The sequence below is a fragment of the Pelodiscus sinensis genome, chromosome 2 (genome assembly GCF_049634645.1).
Source record: "Pelodiscus sinensis isolate JC-2024 chromosome 2, ASM4963464v1, whole genome shotgun sequence".
NCBI lineage: Eukaryota > Metazoa > Chordata > Testudines > Trionychidae > Pelodiscus > Pelodiscus sinensis.
Window position 1 is genome coordinate 135,820,442 of NC_134712.1, and position 20,507 is coordinate 135,840,948.

The 20,507-nt window shown below is 45.0% G+C and overlaps 1 protein-coding gene across 1 annotated transcript in view; it reads right to left on the reverse strand.

Annotated features, from left to right (window-relative positions):
• The window catches only part of MARCHF6 (membrane associated ring-CH-type finger 6), a 100,138-nt gene extending 80,345 nt beyond the window's left edge, over positions 1–19,793 (reverse strand). Inside the window, exons 1-3 of the mRNA XM_075921472.1 lie at positions 19,640–19,793; positions 6,498–6,594; positions 2,326–2,399 (exon numbers count right to left, since the gene is read on the reverse strand). Coding sequence (XP_075777587.1) covers positions 2,326–2,399; positions 6,498–6,594; positions 19,640–19,742 — 274 coding nt within the window. The 5' untranslated portion in view covers positions 19,743–19,793. The remainder of the gene's footprint in view (positions 1–2,325; positions 2,400–6,497; positions 6,595–19,639) is intronic.
• Between the last annotated feature and the right edge of the window lie 714 nt (positions 19,794–20,507).

Here is a 20,507-nt window from a genome sequence, read left to right on the forward strand (position 1 = left end):
GATCCCTAACAGGAATCACTACAGCAGGTACTGCTGACCAATCATCTCAGACTTGAATGCACTGGATATGCACACCCCCAAACTGGAATACGTATGTGCACACTCAAACTTTCTCTTCACCTTTTATAACTGTGTTTAATTGCCCACTGACTTCTTTAGAGGTGAATGCTATGTTGCTCATATTTCCATTCTTTTGCAGATACATTAAGGAACATATTAACAGAGCCCCATGTAAAATTAGATTAGTTTACATTCTGATTGTTGCAAAATTATGAATTGCTCTTAGAATGCCACGTAGTTGTGCCCAGAATCAAGGTAGATTTCCTGTTGCAACAGGGAGTCCCCGCTATAAGTCATCCCTGTATACATCCATTCCACACTAAAAGTCGTTGACATTTGTAGGAAGTGATGAGTTATAAGTCCTCCCATTCCCCAGTATAAGTCATGCAAAACACTCCCCGCAATTTGCTTAAATGGAAGTCAGACGCAGGAAAAAAATACCCCGCTTTAAGTTGTTTCGCTGGAACATATCTTGGACTTATAGCGAGGACCCGCTGTATAAACTTTAGCAAAAAGCAGCACCAAATTTAGTGTAACCAGAGGATACACTAAATTGATATACAGTTGTGCAAATAAATGTGTATAGTTTAACTTCTTTATTCAGACTCATGATTTTACATTTTATATGATGCATTACTTATTTAACAAATGAATAATGTTTTAGTTATGATTTGGATCAAGGTCTGCTTGAATAGAAATTCAAATTCAATTAAAACACACAAAAATAGTTTTATTTAATAAAAAAATTAAATACCATCTTAAAAAGTGCAAAACATTTTTTATTTAAAATTAATTGATTTATTAAATAAAGGAAATATCTGTAGTTAATTATATGAACTGATTGTTTCTAGTCAACATGTTCTGCAAGATTTTAGCACCGTCACATCACATCTTCTTAAACCCAATATTTATTCAGAGATTGCAAAACAAGCATCCCTAGTTTTTTTTTTTAAAACTCCCAACGGTTTTCTCAATTAGCTATTGAACAGAACTAGCTGAAAATGAATTGAAGAAAATATCATTTTCCGCACATACAGAAGCTGCTGATGCTATCAAAAGCTGATTTAGCATTTCAACAAAGTCTGGCTCCAGGTTCTTACTCAGGATGCATCTACACAGCAGAGCTTAACTCTAAATAAGCTCCACAAATTGAGCTACATCAACTGTGTAGCTAATTTTCAAATAGCTTATTTCGAAATTGGGAGCATCTACACAGCACTTATTTCAAAATAGAGAAATCTTCCTCCGACTTCCCCTACTCCTTGTACAATGAGGGTTACAGGAGTTGGTGTAAGAAGTCCTCCAGCTTGACAGTATTTTGACACTATGTCGAAATAACACTAGTTATTTCAAAATAATATTGTTGTGTATTCGAACCTCAGTGATTTCCATCTGCTCAGTGGTCTGACTTTCCTTAAAACTTGACAGCAAACATGTACCATATTTTTTTATTTAGGTTACATGATTTTAATAAATTATAAGACGTTAAGATCTTAATGTAAGTTGCCTTAATTTAAAATTTAATAATTTAAAAAAAATTAACCTGTATTTAAATAACAGATTTATTTTAAATTGTACACACCACTGTATTTGCAAACTACAACCAGAAACCAAGTATAACCAATGTGTTAACATGCCAGAGGCTACCAACCAGTCTGAAATAGTAACCCTGAAAGATGCTAATGCTCTACTCTTCTGTGTGATGTTAACCCCAAACTGTCAACATTAGATATTTAATTTCGGATCACATCAGTAGTAGCATCTGCCCAATGTGCTTTTATGTTATTATGGTCACTATGACATCCTCCCCTAGTTGACTGGGGTAGTGGCAACTTAATCCGGAGGGTGTGAAGGAAAAAAAAAAAAAAGCGTCACATGTCCTCCTGCAGCAAGAGCTAAACTGCCTCCTGGATAACAAAAACAACTTAACTATTCAAACTAGGGATGTTAAAGATTAGTCGACTATCCGATAAGAATTTGCTTATTGGATAGTCTTTTGACTAGTCAATATCCCTCCCCCTCGCAGCATCTATGGGATAGAGGCAGCAAACAGGGGGAAAGGAGGGGGGGGAATGGGGGTGGAAGCCTATACTATGATCTATTTAAAAGAGAGGAAGGTCAAATAAGAATAAGAGAGTGAGTCCAAAATTGTCAATATAGATTTTTTTTTTAAACAAAGCTAAACATCCTTACAAATACCACAAATAAGAAAAGAAGAAAACAAAAGTGTTGAAAAAAAAACTATAAAAGATGTTATGTACTTACTTGGTGTGAAAGCAAATCTGTGTTTACATAATTCACAGTATTCTTTCCTGCTGTGTTTCAGCCACTGAACTAAGCTGCAATAAAGAAAACATACATATTGCTAGAATGAGTCTACACCTAAAAATGTCGGACGTCTAAGCAATTAATTACCTGCCATTTGTAGAAAAGTTCAAATCTAAAGTAATTAGAGTTCAAAAGTCACTAATTGGATGTATTCATTTATCAAATATATTAAGCCTATTAAGTCAATATAGCTAGTTTGGACCACTATGAAAATGAAATTGGAATGCAAGAATGGAAAAGAAGGAAGGGCTAGCCACTAAAGCCTACAAGATTAAGTTGCCTGCCTGCCATACCAGATAACATGCTTTTGGGTTGATTTATACCAATTTATCATTATATTAATTATATTTAGTATACAGATTATTGTAGGTATTATGTTGTAAGTCAGCGGTCAGCAAACTTTCAGAAGTGGCGAGCCAAGCTTTAACTTATTCACTTCTATTTACGGGTCCGAGCGCCGTCGATACTTTTTAAAGTCAATAATAGTCCTACTTACAGCAGCTTCAGAAAGACAGAAAGAAAGAAAGACAGAAGGAAAGAAAGACAGACAGAAGCAGATCTTATCATTTAGTAACACAGGATTTTAAAAAAATCATTAACATCAGTTTGATATCTGCAACACTAAAAAAATAATCTTTTAAAAGAATCTTTTTCTTTCTTACTTTGGGATACACAGGTTTAATTCTTGGCTCCATCACAGACTTCTTGAGTGAGCTCAGGTTAATCCCCAAGGGTACATCTACACTATAGATGAAGGTATAAGTTACAGCTCAAGGACACATACTACCTTTAGCTGAGCTAGTGCTCTGAGGGTAGGCCTGCACTGTAGTTAAAAACTTGCTACTATAAGGTGTGGAGAGCATAAACCTCTTCGTAGCACTAAGGGAAGCTAAAGACATACCTGGGAGTCTGAGTGTAACACTGAGCTGGTTTAAATTTTTAAAGTTTTTTTTTTCCTTTTAGGCAGCAGGAAAGGACTTTTCTAAAACAAGAAACTGTCTCATCCCAAACTGTAAACATTGTCAAAATGGTTCTTCTTGTGTAAAAAATGTCATGCCTTTTCACTAACTCAAACTTAAAAGTGTCTTTTATAACTAGTTAGCACCAGTTTTTGGAAAGGCTTTTTGTAATGGAAAAACTTCATTAAAGTCTTGGGGGTGGGGGAAAATAGAAAAGATATAGGACATTTTGAAAAAGGGGAGAAAAAGTGAAAAGGGGTCCATTTGGCACATTTTGAAATGAACACGAATTCATAAGTTAATACTTCGTTTTTCCCCTCTGTGAAAATAGGTCATCATATTGCAGACAGTTCTGGTAACATGGAAAAAAAAATCATGCGTTACACCTATGTTGACAATTCCCATCAGAGCCTTTAGCTTTGTTTTTTTAGATCTAGACCCATATTATATATATAACAAGAGAGAGAGAGAGAGAGAGAGAGAGAGAGAGAGAGAGAGAGAGAGAGAGAGAGAGGTATTTGAGTGCCTGAAGAGGCAGATACATGCCTAACCTGCTTTGCACTCCAGAAAACCCCAGAGCTTTTTCATAAAAGGGATACAAATTAGACATATCGCAATTGCTAATGAAGCAGGAATTTAAATCTCCCCTGCTTCATTAGCATAAAAATGGCTGCAGCTTTTTTTCGGCACGGAGCTTTGCTGGAAAAAAGCGCCAGTCTAGACGCGGATCTTTCGGAAAATAAAGCCTTTTCCGAAAAATCCCTTATCCCTTATTCTAAGAGGAATAAGGGATCTTTTGGAAAAGGCTTTTTATTTTCCGAAAGATCCGCATCTAGACTGGCGCTTTTTTCTGGCAAAGCTCCGTGCCGAAAAAAGCGGCAGCCATTTTTATGCTAATGAAGCAGGGGAGATTTAAATCCCTGCTTCATTAGCAACTGCGATACATCTAATTTGCATCCCTTTTACGAAAAAGGGATGCAATCGAGACGTAGCCCAGATGTCTAACTCCCATTAAAAATCAAATGAAAATAAATGCAATTCCCATTAGGCACCTATGGGTCTCTTTACGTATTTGTAAATCAAAGCCATTAACACCTCCTTATCTTGCTACTCCCTTTCAAGCTTGAGAGCAGCTCTGTTTAGCAGCTACTTGACAATACCCCACCCCTGCCAATCAGCTGAACTTTCTGAGTCAGCTGACTATGAGGCTCAAACAGCAATGCAGGCTCCCTGCAGCATGGGTCAGAGGGGAGGGGTGGGACTGAGCTCCTGCCTGCGTGCCAATGAAAATCAACTCACGTACCACTGATGACATGCACATCATAGGTTGCCGACCTATTGTGGGTGCTCATGGTATTAAGCTGTTAATGTGAGAAGACACCTACAGGCCTGTATCCTATATGAATACCTAAAGTATATCACAGTAAATCTGCATAAGCAACCTCTGTCCCAGATACAATTCTTACTCAAAGGTCCCTCAGCTTTGGAGGAACCAAATAGAGGAACTATACCTATTTTGAGCTGGTTCACCTGACACTAGAACCATTCAGTAACCACAAAAGAGGCAACAAAGCAAAGAAGTTGCTAGAAGGGTCAAAGGTAATGGTTTCGGGAATGAGATAATCCGTAGTGTTAGGCATCACGCTCAACTAATCTATAAAATGTACCCATAAATTCTTACGGTGAGAAAATAAAATATGGCCATGGTAGGTTGGGTCAAAATCAAGCAATATTCATGTTGCTTAGTTTAGAGGGCTCTCTGGGTACTTCGGTTCATTCTACTGCACCTCTCCTTAGCTTTATAGTATATCTTAGCTGCTCTACACTCTACCTGCCTGGACCTTCAACTCATCAGCATGCTAGGAGCAAGGCTGGTCCTCCATCTCTTAACACAAGGTCTTCAGAAAGGAGTGTGAATATACTGGGTTAGCAATTCTCTAATTTTGTGATGCTCCAGAAGGAATCCTTAAGATGTTTATGTTTTAACAACTATATGTCTTTTCATGTTTTTTACTATTTTACTTATTTTAATAAAGTTTTTACTGAATTTGTATTGTCTCTGTTTAAGTGCCCTTGCCACGTTTCCTGAAACTCCCTTTCTGGGACAGAACCCTCTCTGTGCTCTCTCCCTCTGTAACCTAGGTTGGGACAAGAACCTAAATATCTTCCGGTCAGATGTGGTAAGTGGCAAGCCCTAACCCCTAGCCCAGAGAGTCTCAGTCTGTAGTCACCTTACAGGTGATCTGCAGCTTGAGGTCAGGCCTCCTCAGACCCCGTAGCAGGAAGCCTGAACTGGTGCTCCAGATTCCCACTCAGAAGGCGCAGGGAGGGGGTGAAAAAAGACCCGACCTTCCCTGCCAAACCAGCTTGTGGAGAGAGGCAGAGCAAGCAGCTCCACGTACTGCCGCTGCCCGTCTCAAGGCTTTCCCTGCTGCTCCCATTGGCCAGACTTGCGGCCAATGGGAGCAGCAGGGGGCCTCGCTTGGTAGCAATGGGAGTGTAAAGCCAGGTAAGCACCCCACCTCATGCCCAGACTCTGCATGCCAATACCTCTAACCTCCTCCCCCCCACCAAGACCCCGCATCCCCTCCTTGTGCTTACACCCCTCGATGCTCCTGCACTCTCCCTCCCGGCCACACACTGCACGTTGCCCTGCTCACACCCTCCACTGGGCCAGACACCCTATTCCCGGCATGATCCTGCGCCCTACCTCCCATCCAGACCTCGCATCCTCACCCCCTCCTGCATCCCACCTCTTGCCCAGATCGTGCACCCCATCCCTCTTGCTGGGTGTTAGAGGGTAAATGTCTAATTCATATCCATTAAAAAGCAGAAAGACATACTAAACATTTAGTAAGTGTAGTCAGCCGTCTTCCTGAGGTTCACAGTTTGTAAAAGACTGTGTCAAATGTTACTGTACTCATAAACAGGAATTACTATTACAATATGTGGATGCACATATTTGATTTTTATGTGCTCTTTACCCTATAGAGACAGAAAGCAGGCAATGAAAGTGAACCTGTAAGAACCATCCAAAAGTCTATATGTAAATATAGTTTTCCCACACTAACTTTTCAGCTTACATGCATGTTAGAATAACTAGTATCCCTTTTAGAAAACATTAATGTTTTAATTTTTTTTAAAACTTACCATTCTTGATGAATAAATTTAATACTGCCAGTACACACACAGGGATGATAGAGAGGTTTCTCAGGTGTTCCTTCAGACCGACACACCCTACATATGTCTGTTGGTCAAAACAAGAAACTCATTATTTTGCTCAAAGTTTCTCACACACATAACATCAAAATAAATTAATAATCCAGGATAATGGAAAAATATAGCATTATGATCAAGGATCATGCCACATAGCAAAAAAAAAAAAAAAAAAACACACCAATTTAAAATAAAATAAACTAAAAATGAGCAAGACATATTTTGAAATTAATTGGAGAAATAAAGATTCCATGAGCTCCAAAGGATCAGAACAAAATTCTGCCTCTTCTTTGCTGAACATCCTGCCACTGAAAAAGATAGACAAAAATTTCTAACTTCTACACAAAAACAACGGATTGAAAGGTTCTGGAATTAATATGCATATACAAACACACAGCTGCCAATGATGGAAATGCATGGGCATACTGGGTGTGAAGTTATCTGTATTGCTAAAACAGCAACAAATATGGGTCATCTGAGGACATGAGCTGATGCTCCCAGACAGCTGCATCTCTACTTGGCATTGGAAGACGAGAGTGACATAAACAAAAGACCAGAAGGACTGAGGTCTATTCAAGCGTATGTCATTTGGGATACAGGCCCTAACTCTAGTAAATTATTGTTCTCAGCACTCAGCAGGAACTAAAAAACAAACCTACCCACTGCTTTAAAGTGACAAAAGCTGAAAGATATACTAGATCAAGTGAACACAAGTTCTACCTAACAAAAACAATATAAGCTTCAGAGGGTAGCCAAGTTAGTCTGTACAGGAAAAAAAAACAAATGATCTGGTAGCACTTTATAGAATAACAGAACATGTAGATGGTATCATGAGCTTTCGTGGGCACAGCCCACTTCTTCAGATGACTGGAGTTTTGAGTTTAGAATGTGCAGACCCAAAATTAATAGGAGAGAAGAGGGGAGACACAGGGAGCAGAGGGTATAGAAAATCAAAAGGAAAAACAGGAAGGCAGAGCTGGGAATCAGTAAGCACCTGAAGACTGGGTAATTAAAATGAAGCAGATGAGAATCAAAGTCAATAGATACCAGGTATCAGGAGCTGAAGGAGAGAAGAATAAATTCTGCTCTCTTGTTCCATAACCTTATCACCTAATTTTTCTTGAACTAATGTAGCTATGGGAGATTTTCTGATATGAAAAACATGTTATTTCTATTTATAAGAGCAGACATAAAGCCTATCCCAATTTTAGATGCTCTTGACAATTAGCTAAACACAACGGCTGTGTCTACATTGGCCCCTATTCCGTAATAGGGATGCTAATGCAGCACTTTGGAATAGGCAAATCCGCGGGGGATTTAAATATCCCCCACGGCATTTGCATTAACATGGCTGCTGATTTTTCTGGCTTGTAGATAAGCCGGAGAAAAGCGCCAGTCTGGACGCAATCCTCCGGAAAATAAGCTCTTTTCTGGAGGATCGCGTCCAGACTGGCGCTTTTCTCCGGCTTATCTACAAGCTGGAAAAAAGCAGCAGCCATGTTAATGCAAATGCCGCGGGGGATATTTAAATCCCCTGCGGATTTGCCTATTCCAAAGTGCTACATTTGCATCCCTATTACGGAATAGGGGCCAATGTAGACACAGCCAACCAGTATAGATAGAACATTTAAGTCAATAAAATATTTTACTTAAGAGTCATTATGATATCCAAAAGTCATCTGTAAAAAAAATCATCAACTACATGTCTTGTGTTAAACATCTGTCAGAGTAAAATAAATGCCCCATGTGTAACCATTTAGGTAACCAATAAACTAAGCTAGGGGCAGCAAGCAGCTAGTCTGCACAGGGAGCTGTTTTTCAAGCCAGCTCCCCTTGTGCGGACCAGCTCCCGCCTGCCACCCTGCACTGCTGTCTCTAGTACAGAAACAGTCACATAGGGTCGCAGGGGCTCCCTGGGAGTGGGGCTGGGAGTGCTGCTACTGGTCCCACCTCTGGGGATTATCGAATAGTCATATAACTGACAAGATTTCATGCGGTTACACAACTATTCAATTACACTATATTTTAATATCCCTACTTAGTACAATGGGACCTTTGCTTTGTTTAGGGCTTGTAAGGGCTATGGCAATATTTAATAACCTATACCTTTGTCACCTGAAGACTGGATTACTGTAATAAACTCTACATGGGAATACGTCTTAAATCAATTCAGAAACTTAAGATGCCACATTTTGTACCAGCTTACATATTAAGTGTTACTTCCCTGGAGTACAATATGATCTGTACTAGCTGCCTTTTTTCTTCTGGATGGAAATTAAGGTACTAGTCTTCACCTTTAAAGCCCTAAATGATTTCAAATATTCCCCCTGGAGAGACCACATCTCACCATCCACAGAATACTTTGCCAGCTTTAATTGTCAAGATGCATAAACCGTATCTCCTTTGATTTCAAAGAAAGAAGATTGGAGAGAATACATTATCTCAAGGGCATGCTGCAAGGCACATGAATTTGTGGAAGTTGCTGTGAAGAATGGAGTTATATCTAAGAGAGGGATTTGGATTCTGTGCTTTTGTAAGAAATTTTATTCCTGGCTGTCAGAGTAAGTTTCTCTAGCTGGCACCAGGAGATTCTGAGAACTTTTGGAGAGGCACTTTTTATTATTGTAGAAATCCAAATATATACACATGTGCTAGGCCTAACATAATGCAGACTGTAAAGGCAACTCAGCTTCAAACTGTTCAGTCTCCTGAGGGCAGCCACCTAGAATTACACAAATTATTGCCTACACATTGCAACATTCAAAATGAGTTCTGGCTGTGTAACAGGTATAATTTTCTACCTGTGAATAGAGTGCTCATCTTCCCCTCTGTTGACATGAAATGTGAAGGGAAATCCAGGCTGTATATAACTATCTTGAAAGAAGTTGTTAAAGACAGACTGCCTACTTATTTTTCTCTGTACATACTTCAATCTACTATTTCCCCCACTGGAGATCTCTTCAGCACCTGATGCCTAAAATTGGAAATTAAGATATTTACCTATAAATTAAAATTTAATTGCAAAACAACAGAATTATCCTCCACCAGCACAAATTGGAATTTGTTATACAACAGGAATGGACAAAATGTGTCCCCCAGGCTGAATATGGGCCTCGTTCGCTCTCTCTCTCTCTCTGTACCAGCAACATGTGCTCAGCTGCCCCTCCCTCCACCTTCCTCTATTCTGCAACCCAATTGCTAGCTATATAGTGGGGTTGGGAGGGGGGTGGAGGAATGTGGCCTCCAGCCCCTATACCCCTGCTCTGCAAAGCAGGGGTCAGGAGAAGGACACACAACTGATCTGCTCCAGTCTGCAAGCTGTGAAGATAGGGTGTTCACCTCAGTCTTTAAAAGGCAAGCACACTGCTTCTAAGATCTGTCCTGCAGCCAGCTCTCTAGCTCTCTCCCTCTTACTTCCTAACTGTCAGGATGGTTAAACACTGAAATAAATTGCCTAAGGAGGTTAAATCTCCAGAGATGGAGATTCCACAAAAGCAGGTTAGACAGACGTTATCAGGGATGGTCTAAACAGTGCTTGGTCCTGCTGTGAGGGTAGGGGACTGGACTCGATGACCTCTCAAGGACTCTTCCAGTTCTAGTATTCCATGATTCTATACTCACACACTCTTGCCCCACACCCACCCATTAATCCATCTCTGCAAAACAGAGGAGGAGACTGAGTAGTAGTGCTCTGCTCAGAAAAAAAAATTGTATCCATATCTGAAAAATGAACCACAAATATCTACGTCCACATTTGTGGATGCAGATACAAAACAGTTATCTGCAGATCTACAGGGTAGGGATGTTAAATTTTGATTTATCAGCTAATCAAGTAGTTAAAGGAATTTCCATCGACTACCCGATAAGAGGGGTGCTTGCTATCCCACTATGCCTCTCCCTTTGAAATGTACAAGAGCCCTTGTATATTTTAAAGGGAGAGGGTTCCCTCTGTCTCTCTCCCTTTGAAATGTACAGGAGCTGCCTGCAGCTCTTGTATATTTCAAAGGGAGAGAGGCAGGGGAAACCACACCAGCAGGGAGTAAAGTAGTCCCGGCTGGCACAAGTTCCCCTTTGTGCCTCTTGCTTTGAAATGTACAAGAGTGGAAGGCAACTCTGGTACATTCCACAGGGAGAGGATCAGCAGCAGGACCTGTGCATCCTGTCTCTTGCTGAGTCCAACAGCTCCTGTTTGCGGTGGACAGCTCCCTGCTGGGACCCATGCAGACAAGGGCTACTTCGCAGCAGCCTCTTCAATCTCCCTCCCGTCCACACTGCCTCTCAGAGTCAGCAAAGGGGGGAGGAAGTGACTAGTCAAGTCATTATGACTATCAGGTAAGTCGAGTCACAACGACTTATCGGATATTCAACTAGTCACTTACATCCATACTCTATAGAGCATGACAGCTTTCCCTGTCTTAAAGAGACAGTGCATGACATCTAAGAAACTCATCCAGCAGCAGCTAGCACACACATACTCTGTGCCACACACAATTTGTGTCAGAAAATCTGCCTCTGTCTCTTCCATCAGATGTTCTGTCCCTTTCTAGGGGCCCAGAACAAGCCCGACAACTTACCAAATTCAAGGAATGGTCCCTCTACCAAAATTATTGCCTACCCCATTATAAAAGGAAGTTTTTAGCTTTTCAAAGTTCCTTTATAAAAAATGTGCATATTGATTTGGTCATGTGGTGACCAAGTTTTGACAGTTTTATAGTGACATAAGATCATGCTAATGAATTATACTTATAACACGTGTTTACAGAAGAGATAATCAGAGAAGGGGAACTCTAGTTTTAAACCAGCTTTTGAAGAGTTATTAGCTAAAAGTTGAACTTCCCAGGTCTAGCACCCTTGGGACCTGATCAGTCCCGAACAACAGATTTTGCCAAATCAGGGGAGATCAATGCTTGCCCCTCCACTCTGGCCACCGGACCGTCCTGACACTCTGCTGCTCCAGCTGCCAGAGTATCAGCTCTCCTGATGCACCACTTCTCTAGACACGGGCCAGCCAGGGCTCTGGTGCTCCTGGCCAGCTGCTGGTGGGCAGGCGCTCCACACTCTCCATTGCATCTTAGTCTAGCAATGCTCCTAGCCCCAGCCTGCTTGTTTTTTTCCCTCCTCAAGTGCTCCAGCCCGAGAGCACTCATGGGCTCTCCAACAATGCTGGACCAGGGATGTTATTGGACTAGGAACATCCAGATTACAGAAATTCAATCTGTACTACAATTCAACATACACCAATTACTGTTAGCACTGGGGCAAGCTGATAACTTCACGAGTGAACCAGAACTTGAAAAAGCAACTCATTCAGTCCCCAAGGTTGCATGAAAAAATGTCACTTGTATGTGCTTTACAAATTTAAACGTTGTTCAAGTTAATACTTCTGTATGTTCTATACTAGTGCCCTTAGGTTTCTGGTGGTTTCTGAATGTGGCCATTCATTCTTCCTTGTGGCTAGGGATGTTAAATTGCATTTAATCAACTAATTGACTAGTCAATAAGCAGGGGAAAACTGCGGAGCCGCACCTGAGTTAGCTCCCGGCCCCGGGAGCTAATCCCGCTGTAGCTCTGCCTTTGACATGTATTAAGAACCAGCAGATTCTTAATACATTTAAAAGGCTGAAACACAGCAGGGCGGGCCAGGCACAAGATAGGACAGCCAATTCCCGGCTCGTGCCTGGTCCCCGCTACACCCTCACCTCCTCTGCTCCCTGCAGAGATGGTGCTGGGGGGCTGGCTTTTAAGCCGGTTCCCACAAGCACTAGCTCCTGGGGGTCCCCCCCCTTGCTGCCTCTCTTCGATAGAGGGAACGAGGGGTGGAGGGGTTAGTTGAGTCACTAGTCGACTATCCAATAAGCATATACTTATCACATAGTCAACTAGTTGTTTACATCACTACTTGTGGCCACTTTGACATTTTTCCCTATTATACTCATTTAGCTTTAAGGAAAAAAGCCACGTATGCATGTCCAAATCATTGTAATTTATTTATGGAGGGTTCTTTTGGGGGCAGACTCAAAATTAATGTACAGTTGTCTCTATTCTTTACAGGGTCTGAACAGAATAGAAACAAACTAGAAGATTTATCCAGAACTGCTTGGGTCCTTAACTCAAGTTTTGTTTTCCTTCATTGAAATCACTGCTCAGAGGTGAGGATGAGAGGTTCAGTAAGCAGGCTGTCCTGGGGAGAGAGGAAAACCCCAGCCCTCTCTCAACACAGCAGCTTGGGGCCAGGTGAGAAGTACCTGTCTATGGCCACTGCAGCAGTGGACACAGCTAGGGGAGGGATACATGTCTCCCAACTGGTGGGAGGGAAAGACAGACAACTTCTCTGAATTATATAGTAAACAGCTGTCCCTTTCTCCATGCCTGCTCCCCAGCTATGGTCCCTTGATGCCCCCCTGTGGTCATTCTATTTTAGGAGGAACAGTTCCATTCAAGGCACATCCCATTGTCTTGGCACAACCAAACCCTTACCATGCTTTAAGTTATGATAAGAGGAAGCTACATACCAAACTAGGTGGTCCTAGCTCTTACCAATTAGGAGGAGTTCTTGAACAGACAGACTCAGACAGAAAGATGAACACAGACAAAGACACAAGCATCCTCTAAAACATATAGAAAAAGTACTTTGTTTTTGGTTGTTTTTTCCTTTAGCTCTTCTACCTAGTAAGTCTGTTTTTGGGAAAAATGATACTTGTAAATGTATTAATATCACTTTGCATAGCAACAGATTTGCTAGCTAGCTGGCAGTGAACAGTGACATTAACAAACATCAGTTTTCACAACAGCCTTATTCTGACCTGGCAAGCTGGGGGATGAATTAAGCCCTGAATAGGGAGGTGGATAAGGAGGCAGCGGTGGCTGGGGAGTGACCTTAGAGCAGCAACCCAAGGCATGGAGCCTGCCCCTTCTCAGCTGAAGTCTGCTACCCACCACTCCAGGTCAGAAGCCCAACTCCCAGCAAGATATAGAACTCAAGAGGCTGCCTGCTTGTCTGGCATTTGTGGCTCCAGAAAGGGACAGAGCCTAACCCCTATTGGTGGCCCCAGGTGAAAAGCAACTGGAGGAATCAATTGAGGGTCATGTTCCTCTTAACCCACTGCTCAAAGAAGAACGAATTCATAAGGGGAAGTAGAAGTAGATGGCAACCTAGGCAGTAGTGACCATGAGATGGTTGAGTTCAGGATACTGACAAAAGAAAGAAGGAAAGAACAGCAGAATATGGACCCTGAACTTTAGAAAAGCAGACTGATTCCCTCGGGAACTGATGGGCAAAATCCTCTGGGAAACTAATATGAGTGGGAGGGAAAAGGAGTCCAGGAAAGTGGGCTGTATTTTAAAGAAGCCTTATCAAGGGCACAGGAACAAGCCAACCCAAAGTGAAGAAAGAATAGCAAATACAGCAGACCACCAGCTTTGCTTATCAGAGAAACACAAAAAGGAATCTGACATGAAACTTGGACAGATGACTAGGGAGGAATATAAAAATATTGCTTAATCATGTAAAGGGTGTAATCAAGAAAGCCAAAGGGCAACTGGAATTGCAGCTGGCAAGGGATGCAATGGGTAGCAAGAAGAGTTTCTAAAGATATGTTATCAACATGGTCAGAGAAAGTTTGGGACCCTAAGACTGCGTCTAGATTGGCATGATTTTGCGCAAATACTTTTAACTGAAAAGTTTTTCCGTTAAAAGTATTTGCACAAGAGAGCGTCTATACTGACATGTGCCTTTGCACAAAAGATTTGCTTTTGCGCAAAAGCATCCGTGCCAGTGTAGATGCTCTCTTGCTCAAGAAAGCTCTGATGGCCATTTTAGCCATCGGGCTTTCTTGCGCAAGAAATTAACTTGGCTGTCTACACTGGCCCTTTTGAGCAAGAATATTTGCGCAAGAGGGCTTATCCGGAGTGGGAACGTCGGAGTATTTGCGCAAGAACCACTGATTTTGTACAATACAAAGTCGGTGTTCTTGCGCAAATACTCGCGGCCAGTGTAGACAGGCGGCAAGATTTTTGCCAGTCTTGCCAGTCTAGATGCACCCTAACTGTAGGTGGAAGACATCTCGTGACAGATGGTGTGGAAAAATGTGGACTATTCAATGCTTCTGTTCCCCTTGATCTTAACAAGCAAGGTCAGCTCCTAGATTGCTGCACTGGGCAACACAGTATGGGAAGGAGGTGAGCAGCTTTCAGTGAAATACAGTAAAACTCCATTAATCCGGCATCCAATGCTCTGGGACTCCTGATGGTCCGGCACCATCAGGAACCCGGAAGTGCTGGGGCAGCCGGACAGGCTTCCCCCATTCAGCTGCTGCTGAAACTGACCAGCAGCTGAATCGGGGACCCCTGGGGCAGAGCTGCTGTAGTGCTGCCGGGTTGGCGGCGCTACGGGACCAACCCGGCAGCACTCCAGCTGCTCTGCCCCAGGTGATCCCAAGAGCAGCTGGGGTGCTGCCAGGTTGGTCCCGCAGCCCTGAGGGGCAGCGCTACGGGACCAACTGGACAGTACCACAGCTGCTCTGTCCTAGGTGTCCCCAAGAGCAGCTGGAGTGCTGCAGGGCTGGTGCCGTAGCGCCGCCCCTCGGCACTGCGGGACCAATCCAGAGCACCCCAGCTGCTCTATTGCAGGCATCCCCGATTCAGCTGCTGCTGAAACTGACCAGCAGCGGCTGAATCAGGGACGCCTGGGGCAGAGCCAGACTATCGTAAGGGGGGGCTATGAGGGGCCTGGGGTGGCATCCCCTCCCACCCCACTCCAGACCCCTCATAGCCCCCCCTTCTGATAGTCCGGCATATTTGATAATCCGACACCCCCTGGGTCCTAAAGGTGCCGGATTATCAGAAGTTTACTGTAGTTAAAAACTATTTTAAAAAGCTGGACATGCACAAATCCAAAGGTACTGACAGAGTTGGCTGATGTGACTGCAAAGCCATTTGGCCATTATCTTTGAACTCATGGTGACTGGGAGAGATCCCAGACAATTAGAAAAAGATAAATATAGTGGCCGTCATTTTAAAAAAAAAAAAAGAAAGAAAAGCAAAGGAAAATCCAGGGAACTACAGACTGGTCAGCATCACTTCAGTTCTTCGGGGGGAAAAGATCAGACTGCAGGTCCTCAAGGAACCACTTTAAAACAGTTGTAGGAGAGGAAGGTGATCAGGAACAGTCAACATGGATTCACCAAGGCCAAGTCATGCCTAACCAACCTAACTGCCTTCTATGAGGAGATAAGTGATTCTAGAGATACCGGGAAATCAGTGGACATGATATACCTTCACTTTAGCAAAACCTCTGATCCTGTCTCCCATAGTATTCTTGTAGTATGGCTTAGATTAATGGACTATACAGTGGACAGAAAGTTGGCTAGATCATTTAACTCAATGGGTAGTGAACAACAGCTTGATGTCTACTGTCAGCCAGTATCAAGCAGAGTATGCCAGGGGTTGGTCCTGGGGCCAGTTTTGTTCACCATCCTCATATCTGGATGATAGTATGGATTGCATCCTCAGCAAGTTTTTGAATAACGCTGAGCTGGGGAGAGAGGAAGATACGCTAAAGCAGTGGTTTTTAACCTTACCGCAGCCTGCACCCCTTTGGTTCTTAAAATATGTTCTCACACCCCTTATTAAAAATCGTTGAAGTAGGTCAGTTCTTTAAACTTAAGGGTACATCTAGACTACAGGGTTTTGTCGACAGAAGTTTTGTCGACAGTATCTGTCGACAAAACTTCTGTTGACAAAGAACGTCTAGACACATTCAGTTCTGTCGACAAAGCAGCTTGCTTTGTCGACAAAACCCTGTAGTCTAGACACGACCCTACATGCAATAATACCTTCTGTCGACAGAACTCTGTCGACAGAAGGTGTTATGCCTTGTAAAATGAAGTTTACCAGCGTTGACAAAACTGCTGAGTTCTGTCGACGTTATGTCGACAGAACTCAGTGGTAGTGTAGACGCAGGTATAGTTTTGTTGACAAAAGTCCACTTTTGTCGACAAAACTCTGTAGTCTAGACACACCCTTGGATATATCATAATCTGGCATGTCTCACACCCCCAGAAAGGGCATCTTGCCCATGGTTGCATGCACCCCAGGTTAAGAACCACTGCACTAAAGGATAGGGATAGGGTCCTGAATGACCTAGACAAACTGGAAGATTGGGCCAAAAATCGGATGAGATTCAACAAGGAAAAGAGGGCAGAGTCCTGCACTTAGTACAGAAGAAATTCATGCACTGCTACAGACTTGGGACCAACAAGTTAAGTGGCAGTTCTACAGAAAAGGACTTGGAGATTACAGTAGAGAAGAAGCTAGATATGTCTCAGCCTTCCTGGCAACAAAGGCACACTGTTAACAGCATATCAGGCTGCATTAATCGGACACTGCCAGCAGATATTCCCCTCTATTTTGCACTGGTGAGGCCACATTTGAAATATTACATTCCCACACCCTACCCCACCCCACAAGAATGTGGGGAAACTAGAGAGAGTGTCCAGGAAAGGGCAATGAGATCATTAGGGGGTTGGGGTGCATGATTTATGAGGAGAGGCTGAGGGAAACTGGACTTATTTAGTCTGCGGAAAAGTGACGAGGGATTTGATAGCAGCCTTCAATTACCTGAAGGGGCATTCCAAAGAGAGTGGAGCTAGGCTGTTCTCTGTGGTGGCAGATGACAGAATAAGAAGCAGTCTTAAACTGCAGTTGTGAAGGTCTAGCTTGGATTAGGGATGTTAAGAAATGTGTAATTTGTTAAACGTGTAGTGGACAAAATTTGTCGATATATGATTAAGCGAGAAGGGTTAGCAAGAACTCAGTCCCAGCTCACGTCCAGTCCCAGGAGCTAGCCCCGCTGCAGCTCTGCAAGGAAACTATTTTAGGAACCAGCAGGAAGTCAGCCTGGCTCAGCCCCAGCTCGTGCAGAGCTGCAGCAGGCATAGATGCCTATTATTTTGATTATCCCACTCCGGAGGCTATACTCCATTGCTAGTACTAATAGTATCCCACCTCCCTAAAACAACTATCCCCATGAATCCTAGGTCTTCCATGACCATGGCATTCAGAAAAGCATATGACTACAGGACACTTGATATAAATATATAAAATCATGAAATGTGTGAAAATAGTCAATAGGAAAGGGTTATTTACAGCTTCACAAAATGCAAGAATTAAGGGGCCATTCAATTAAATAGTCAGCCTATCTAAAAACAGCATGAAGAAGTACTTCTTCATACAACACACAACCTGTGGAACTCTTTGCTGGGAATATCAAGAAAGACTAAAGTATAACTGTATAAAAAAATAATTAGCGAGTTCATGAAGGATATGTCCCCAATGGCTTTTTGACATTATAGTTAGGGAGGCAACCCTAGGCCCTGTGCATCCCAAAGTCTCTGAAAGCAAGAAGCTGGGATTGTATGACAAAAATTGAATCTCTCCGCGAACTACCATTTCATTCCCTCTGAAGCATCTACTACAGGTAACTGACAAAACAAGATACTGGGCTAGAGACATTACTCTGACCCAATATGGTGTTCTTATGCCTCTAGGGCCTGATCCACGAGACACATTCACTCAAAGGCTATAAAACAACAATCCAGGAAACAGCTAAAGAAAGGACCCCTCCCTTATAACTTTTAGCCCAGTGATTGAAGAACTCCTTTAGGACACGGGAAACCAATTCCAGACTCCCCTCTACCTGTTGAGAAAATGGGATCTGAACATGTATCTGCCATCTCCCAGCTGAGAGCTCTAATACCTTGGGCAGCCCGGGTCCTGGGCAACCTGAGAGGGTGGCTCTGAGCCCCCAGAAGGAGTAGGACGTTGGATGCAAAAGGGGTAGGGCTGGGAGACTTCCCCAGCGGCAGAGGGCTGCAGTGATCATTTAAAGGACCCGGGATTCCCCTTGAGTTAGCAGCTGGGAGTCCCCTGGGCCCTATAAACTGCCACTGCAGCCCTCTGCAGCTGCCATCATGCTAGGTTTCAAGTCAGCTGCCCCTTTTGCACCCCATCATCAGCAGTGCTGCTGAACCCTACTAGCAGAGCAACCAACAAAGGGAAAGGAGGAGGAAAGGGCATTGACATTAAAATGCTGATGGCTGCATATGGTTCAGATGCCATGCCGAGGGCTGGGCAAGGGCCAGAGTGACTGACAAACCCTTTAAATAGCCACAGCAACCCCAGGGCCATTGCCAGGCAATGCGATAGCAGCAGGCCAAGAGCCACAAACCCTTTTGTTGTGTTTTTAATTCAAAGCCTCTGGGCCCAGACAACTCTGGGAAGAGGCTAGTTTTCAGCCCCGCCCCTTCCGGGGGTGGAGCTGGCCCATGACCGTGTATCAAAATTCATTAAGTGCCCCCTAGCTAGGCTGTACTGGCCCACTTTCCCTGCTGGCCCTGACCACCTATACTGTTGACATTACAGAAGACTCGCACGTAAAGAAGCCTCCCAAAGCATCTCTGGCGCTGGAGAATGACAGAGGGCAGCTGTAACTGTTACCGAGCCAGGGCCCCCCTCTCAGCCCCCCCCCCCCGGGCCGCACTAGCGAGGGGAGTGAGAGACGCACCGAGCGCCTCGGAGGCTCCGCAGACGCTGTGGGGGCAGAGCGCAGGTGGGATGCGGGGGACAAACGTCGCAGGGCGACACCTTCGACACCCCCCGCCCTGCTCCGGGCAGGACTCGCTCCGGCTGCCCCGCGCCCCCAGCCCGGCACGCGGCGAACGCCAGGCGCGGCCGCCGCACCGGGGGCGCCACGAGAGCCCGCCGCGCTGCAGGGGCCGCCCCGCCCCCCCCAGGTCCCGGGCCCGCCGCCCGCAGCCCCCAGCGCCAGCCGGGACTCGCCCCCTCCGCCCGCCCGCGCGGTTACATAAGCCCCCCCCCCCCCGTGCCGGCACGCAGCGCCCCCCCCCCCCCCGCAACGGCTCGGGCACCCGCCCTGCCCCCCGCGGCACCTGTAGCGCCGGGCGCGAGCTGGGGCGCCCCTCCCCCGTGTAACCTCCTGGGGTCGCCCCCCCCCTCCGGGGATGATGCGGGCGCGGGGGGGGGGGGGGGAGGGGAGAAGCAGCCAGCGGGCGCGTTACCTTCCTCGGCGGTCTCCATCTTGTCTCGCTGACGCAGCGCCGCGGCCGGCGGGCGGATGGTGTGACCGCGGGGGGGAGGGGCTCGCGGCGCAGCCAGCACCATGGAGACCGCCCGACTGAGCCTGGCGGCCTAGAGCGCCGCGCTCGCCTCCAGCACCCCCCGGCGGCCGGCGCGCGGCGAGGCTGTTGCCCCGGAAGGCGGGGGGGAGGCGAGACCCCGGGGCCCGCCTGTGCGCGTGGGAGAGACTAGCTCGGAGTTCCCGGCGTGTCTGCACGTGTCCGGGAGCAGCCGGGCACCGCCGCAGCACGTGCGCACGCCCCGGCCGAGGCACATGCACGGGCGCGCGCACCCGCTATTCAGCTGCAGCAGCATTTACTGACATGGCACAGACAGAAGCGTTGCACAAGAAAGCGATGAGCGGCTCTGAAACATGCCCCTTTCCACACGCGGAGAGAAACGTGCACAAGATGCGCGGGCACACAAAACATACACAGGTCCAAGAGCGCTGATACAGGGGCTCACATACACACTTCTGCACTTGGAGAAACCTAGAGCACCAGCCAAGAGAGGCTGGTTCAGGCTGGCAGCTGCTCCTGCTCCTGCTCCTGAAGAGTGCTGGGAGAGCCACGGTGGGAGCCGCAAGAGCGGAGGTCTGGGCCAGCCATCGTGAATTATCCTTTGCACAGGATAGTTCTGACGGGAGGATACATCTCAAAGGAACAGTTACTGCACGGGGTGACATCTTCCCCACTTCTTTGAGTAATGTCTCTATGGGCACTGCAGGCTAGGTAACACTAAGGCTACGTCTACACAGCAACATGATTTCAAAATAACATAGGGTGTGTCTAGACTGACAAAACTATACCA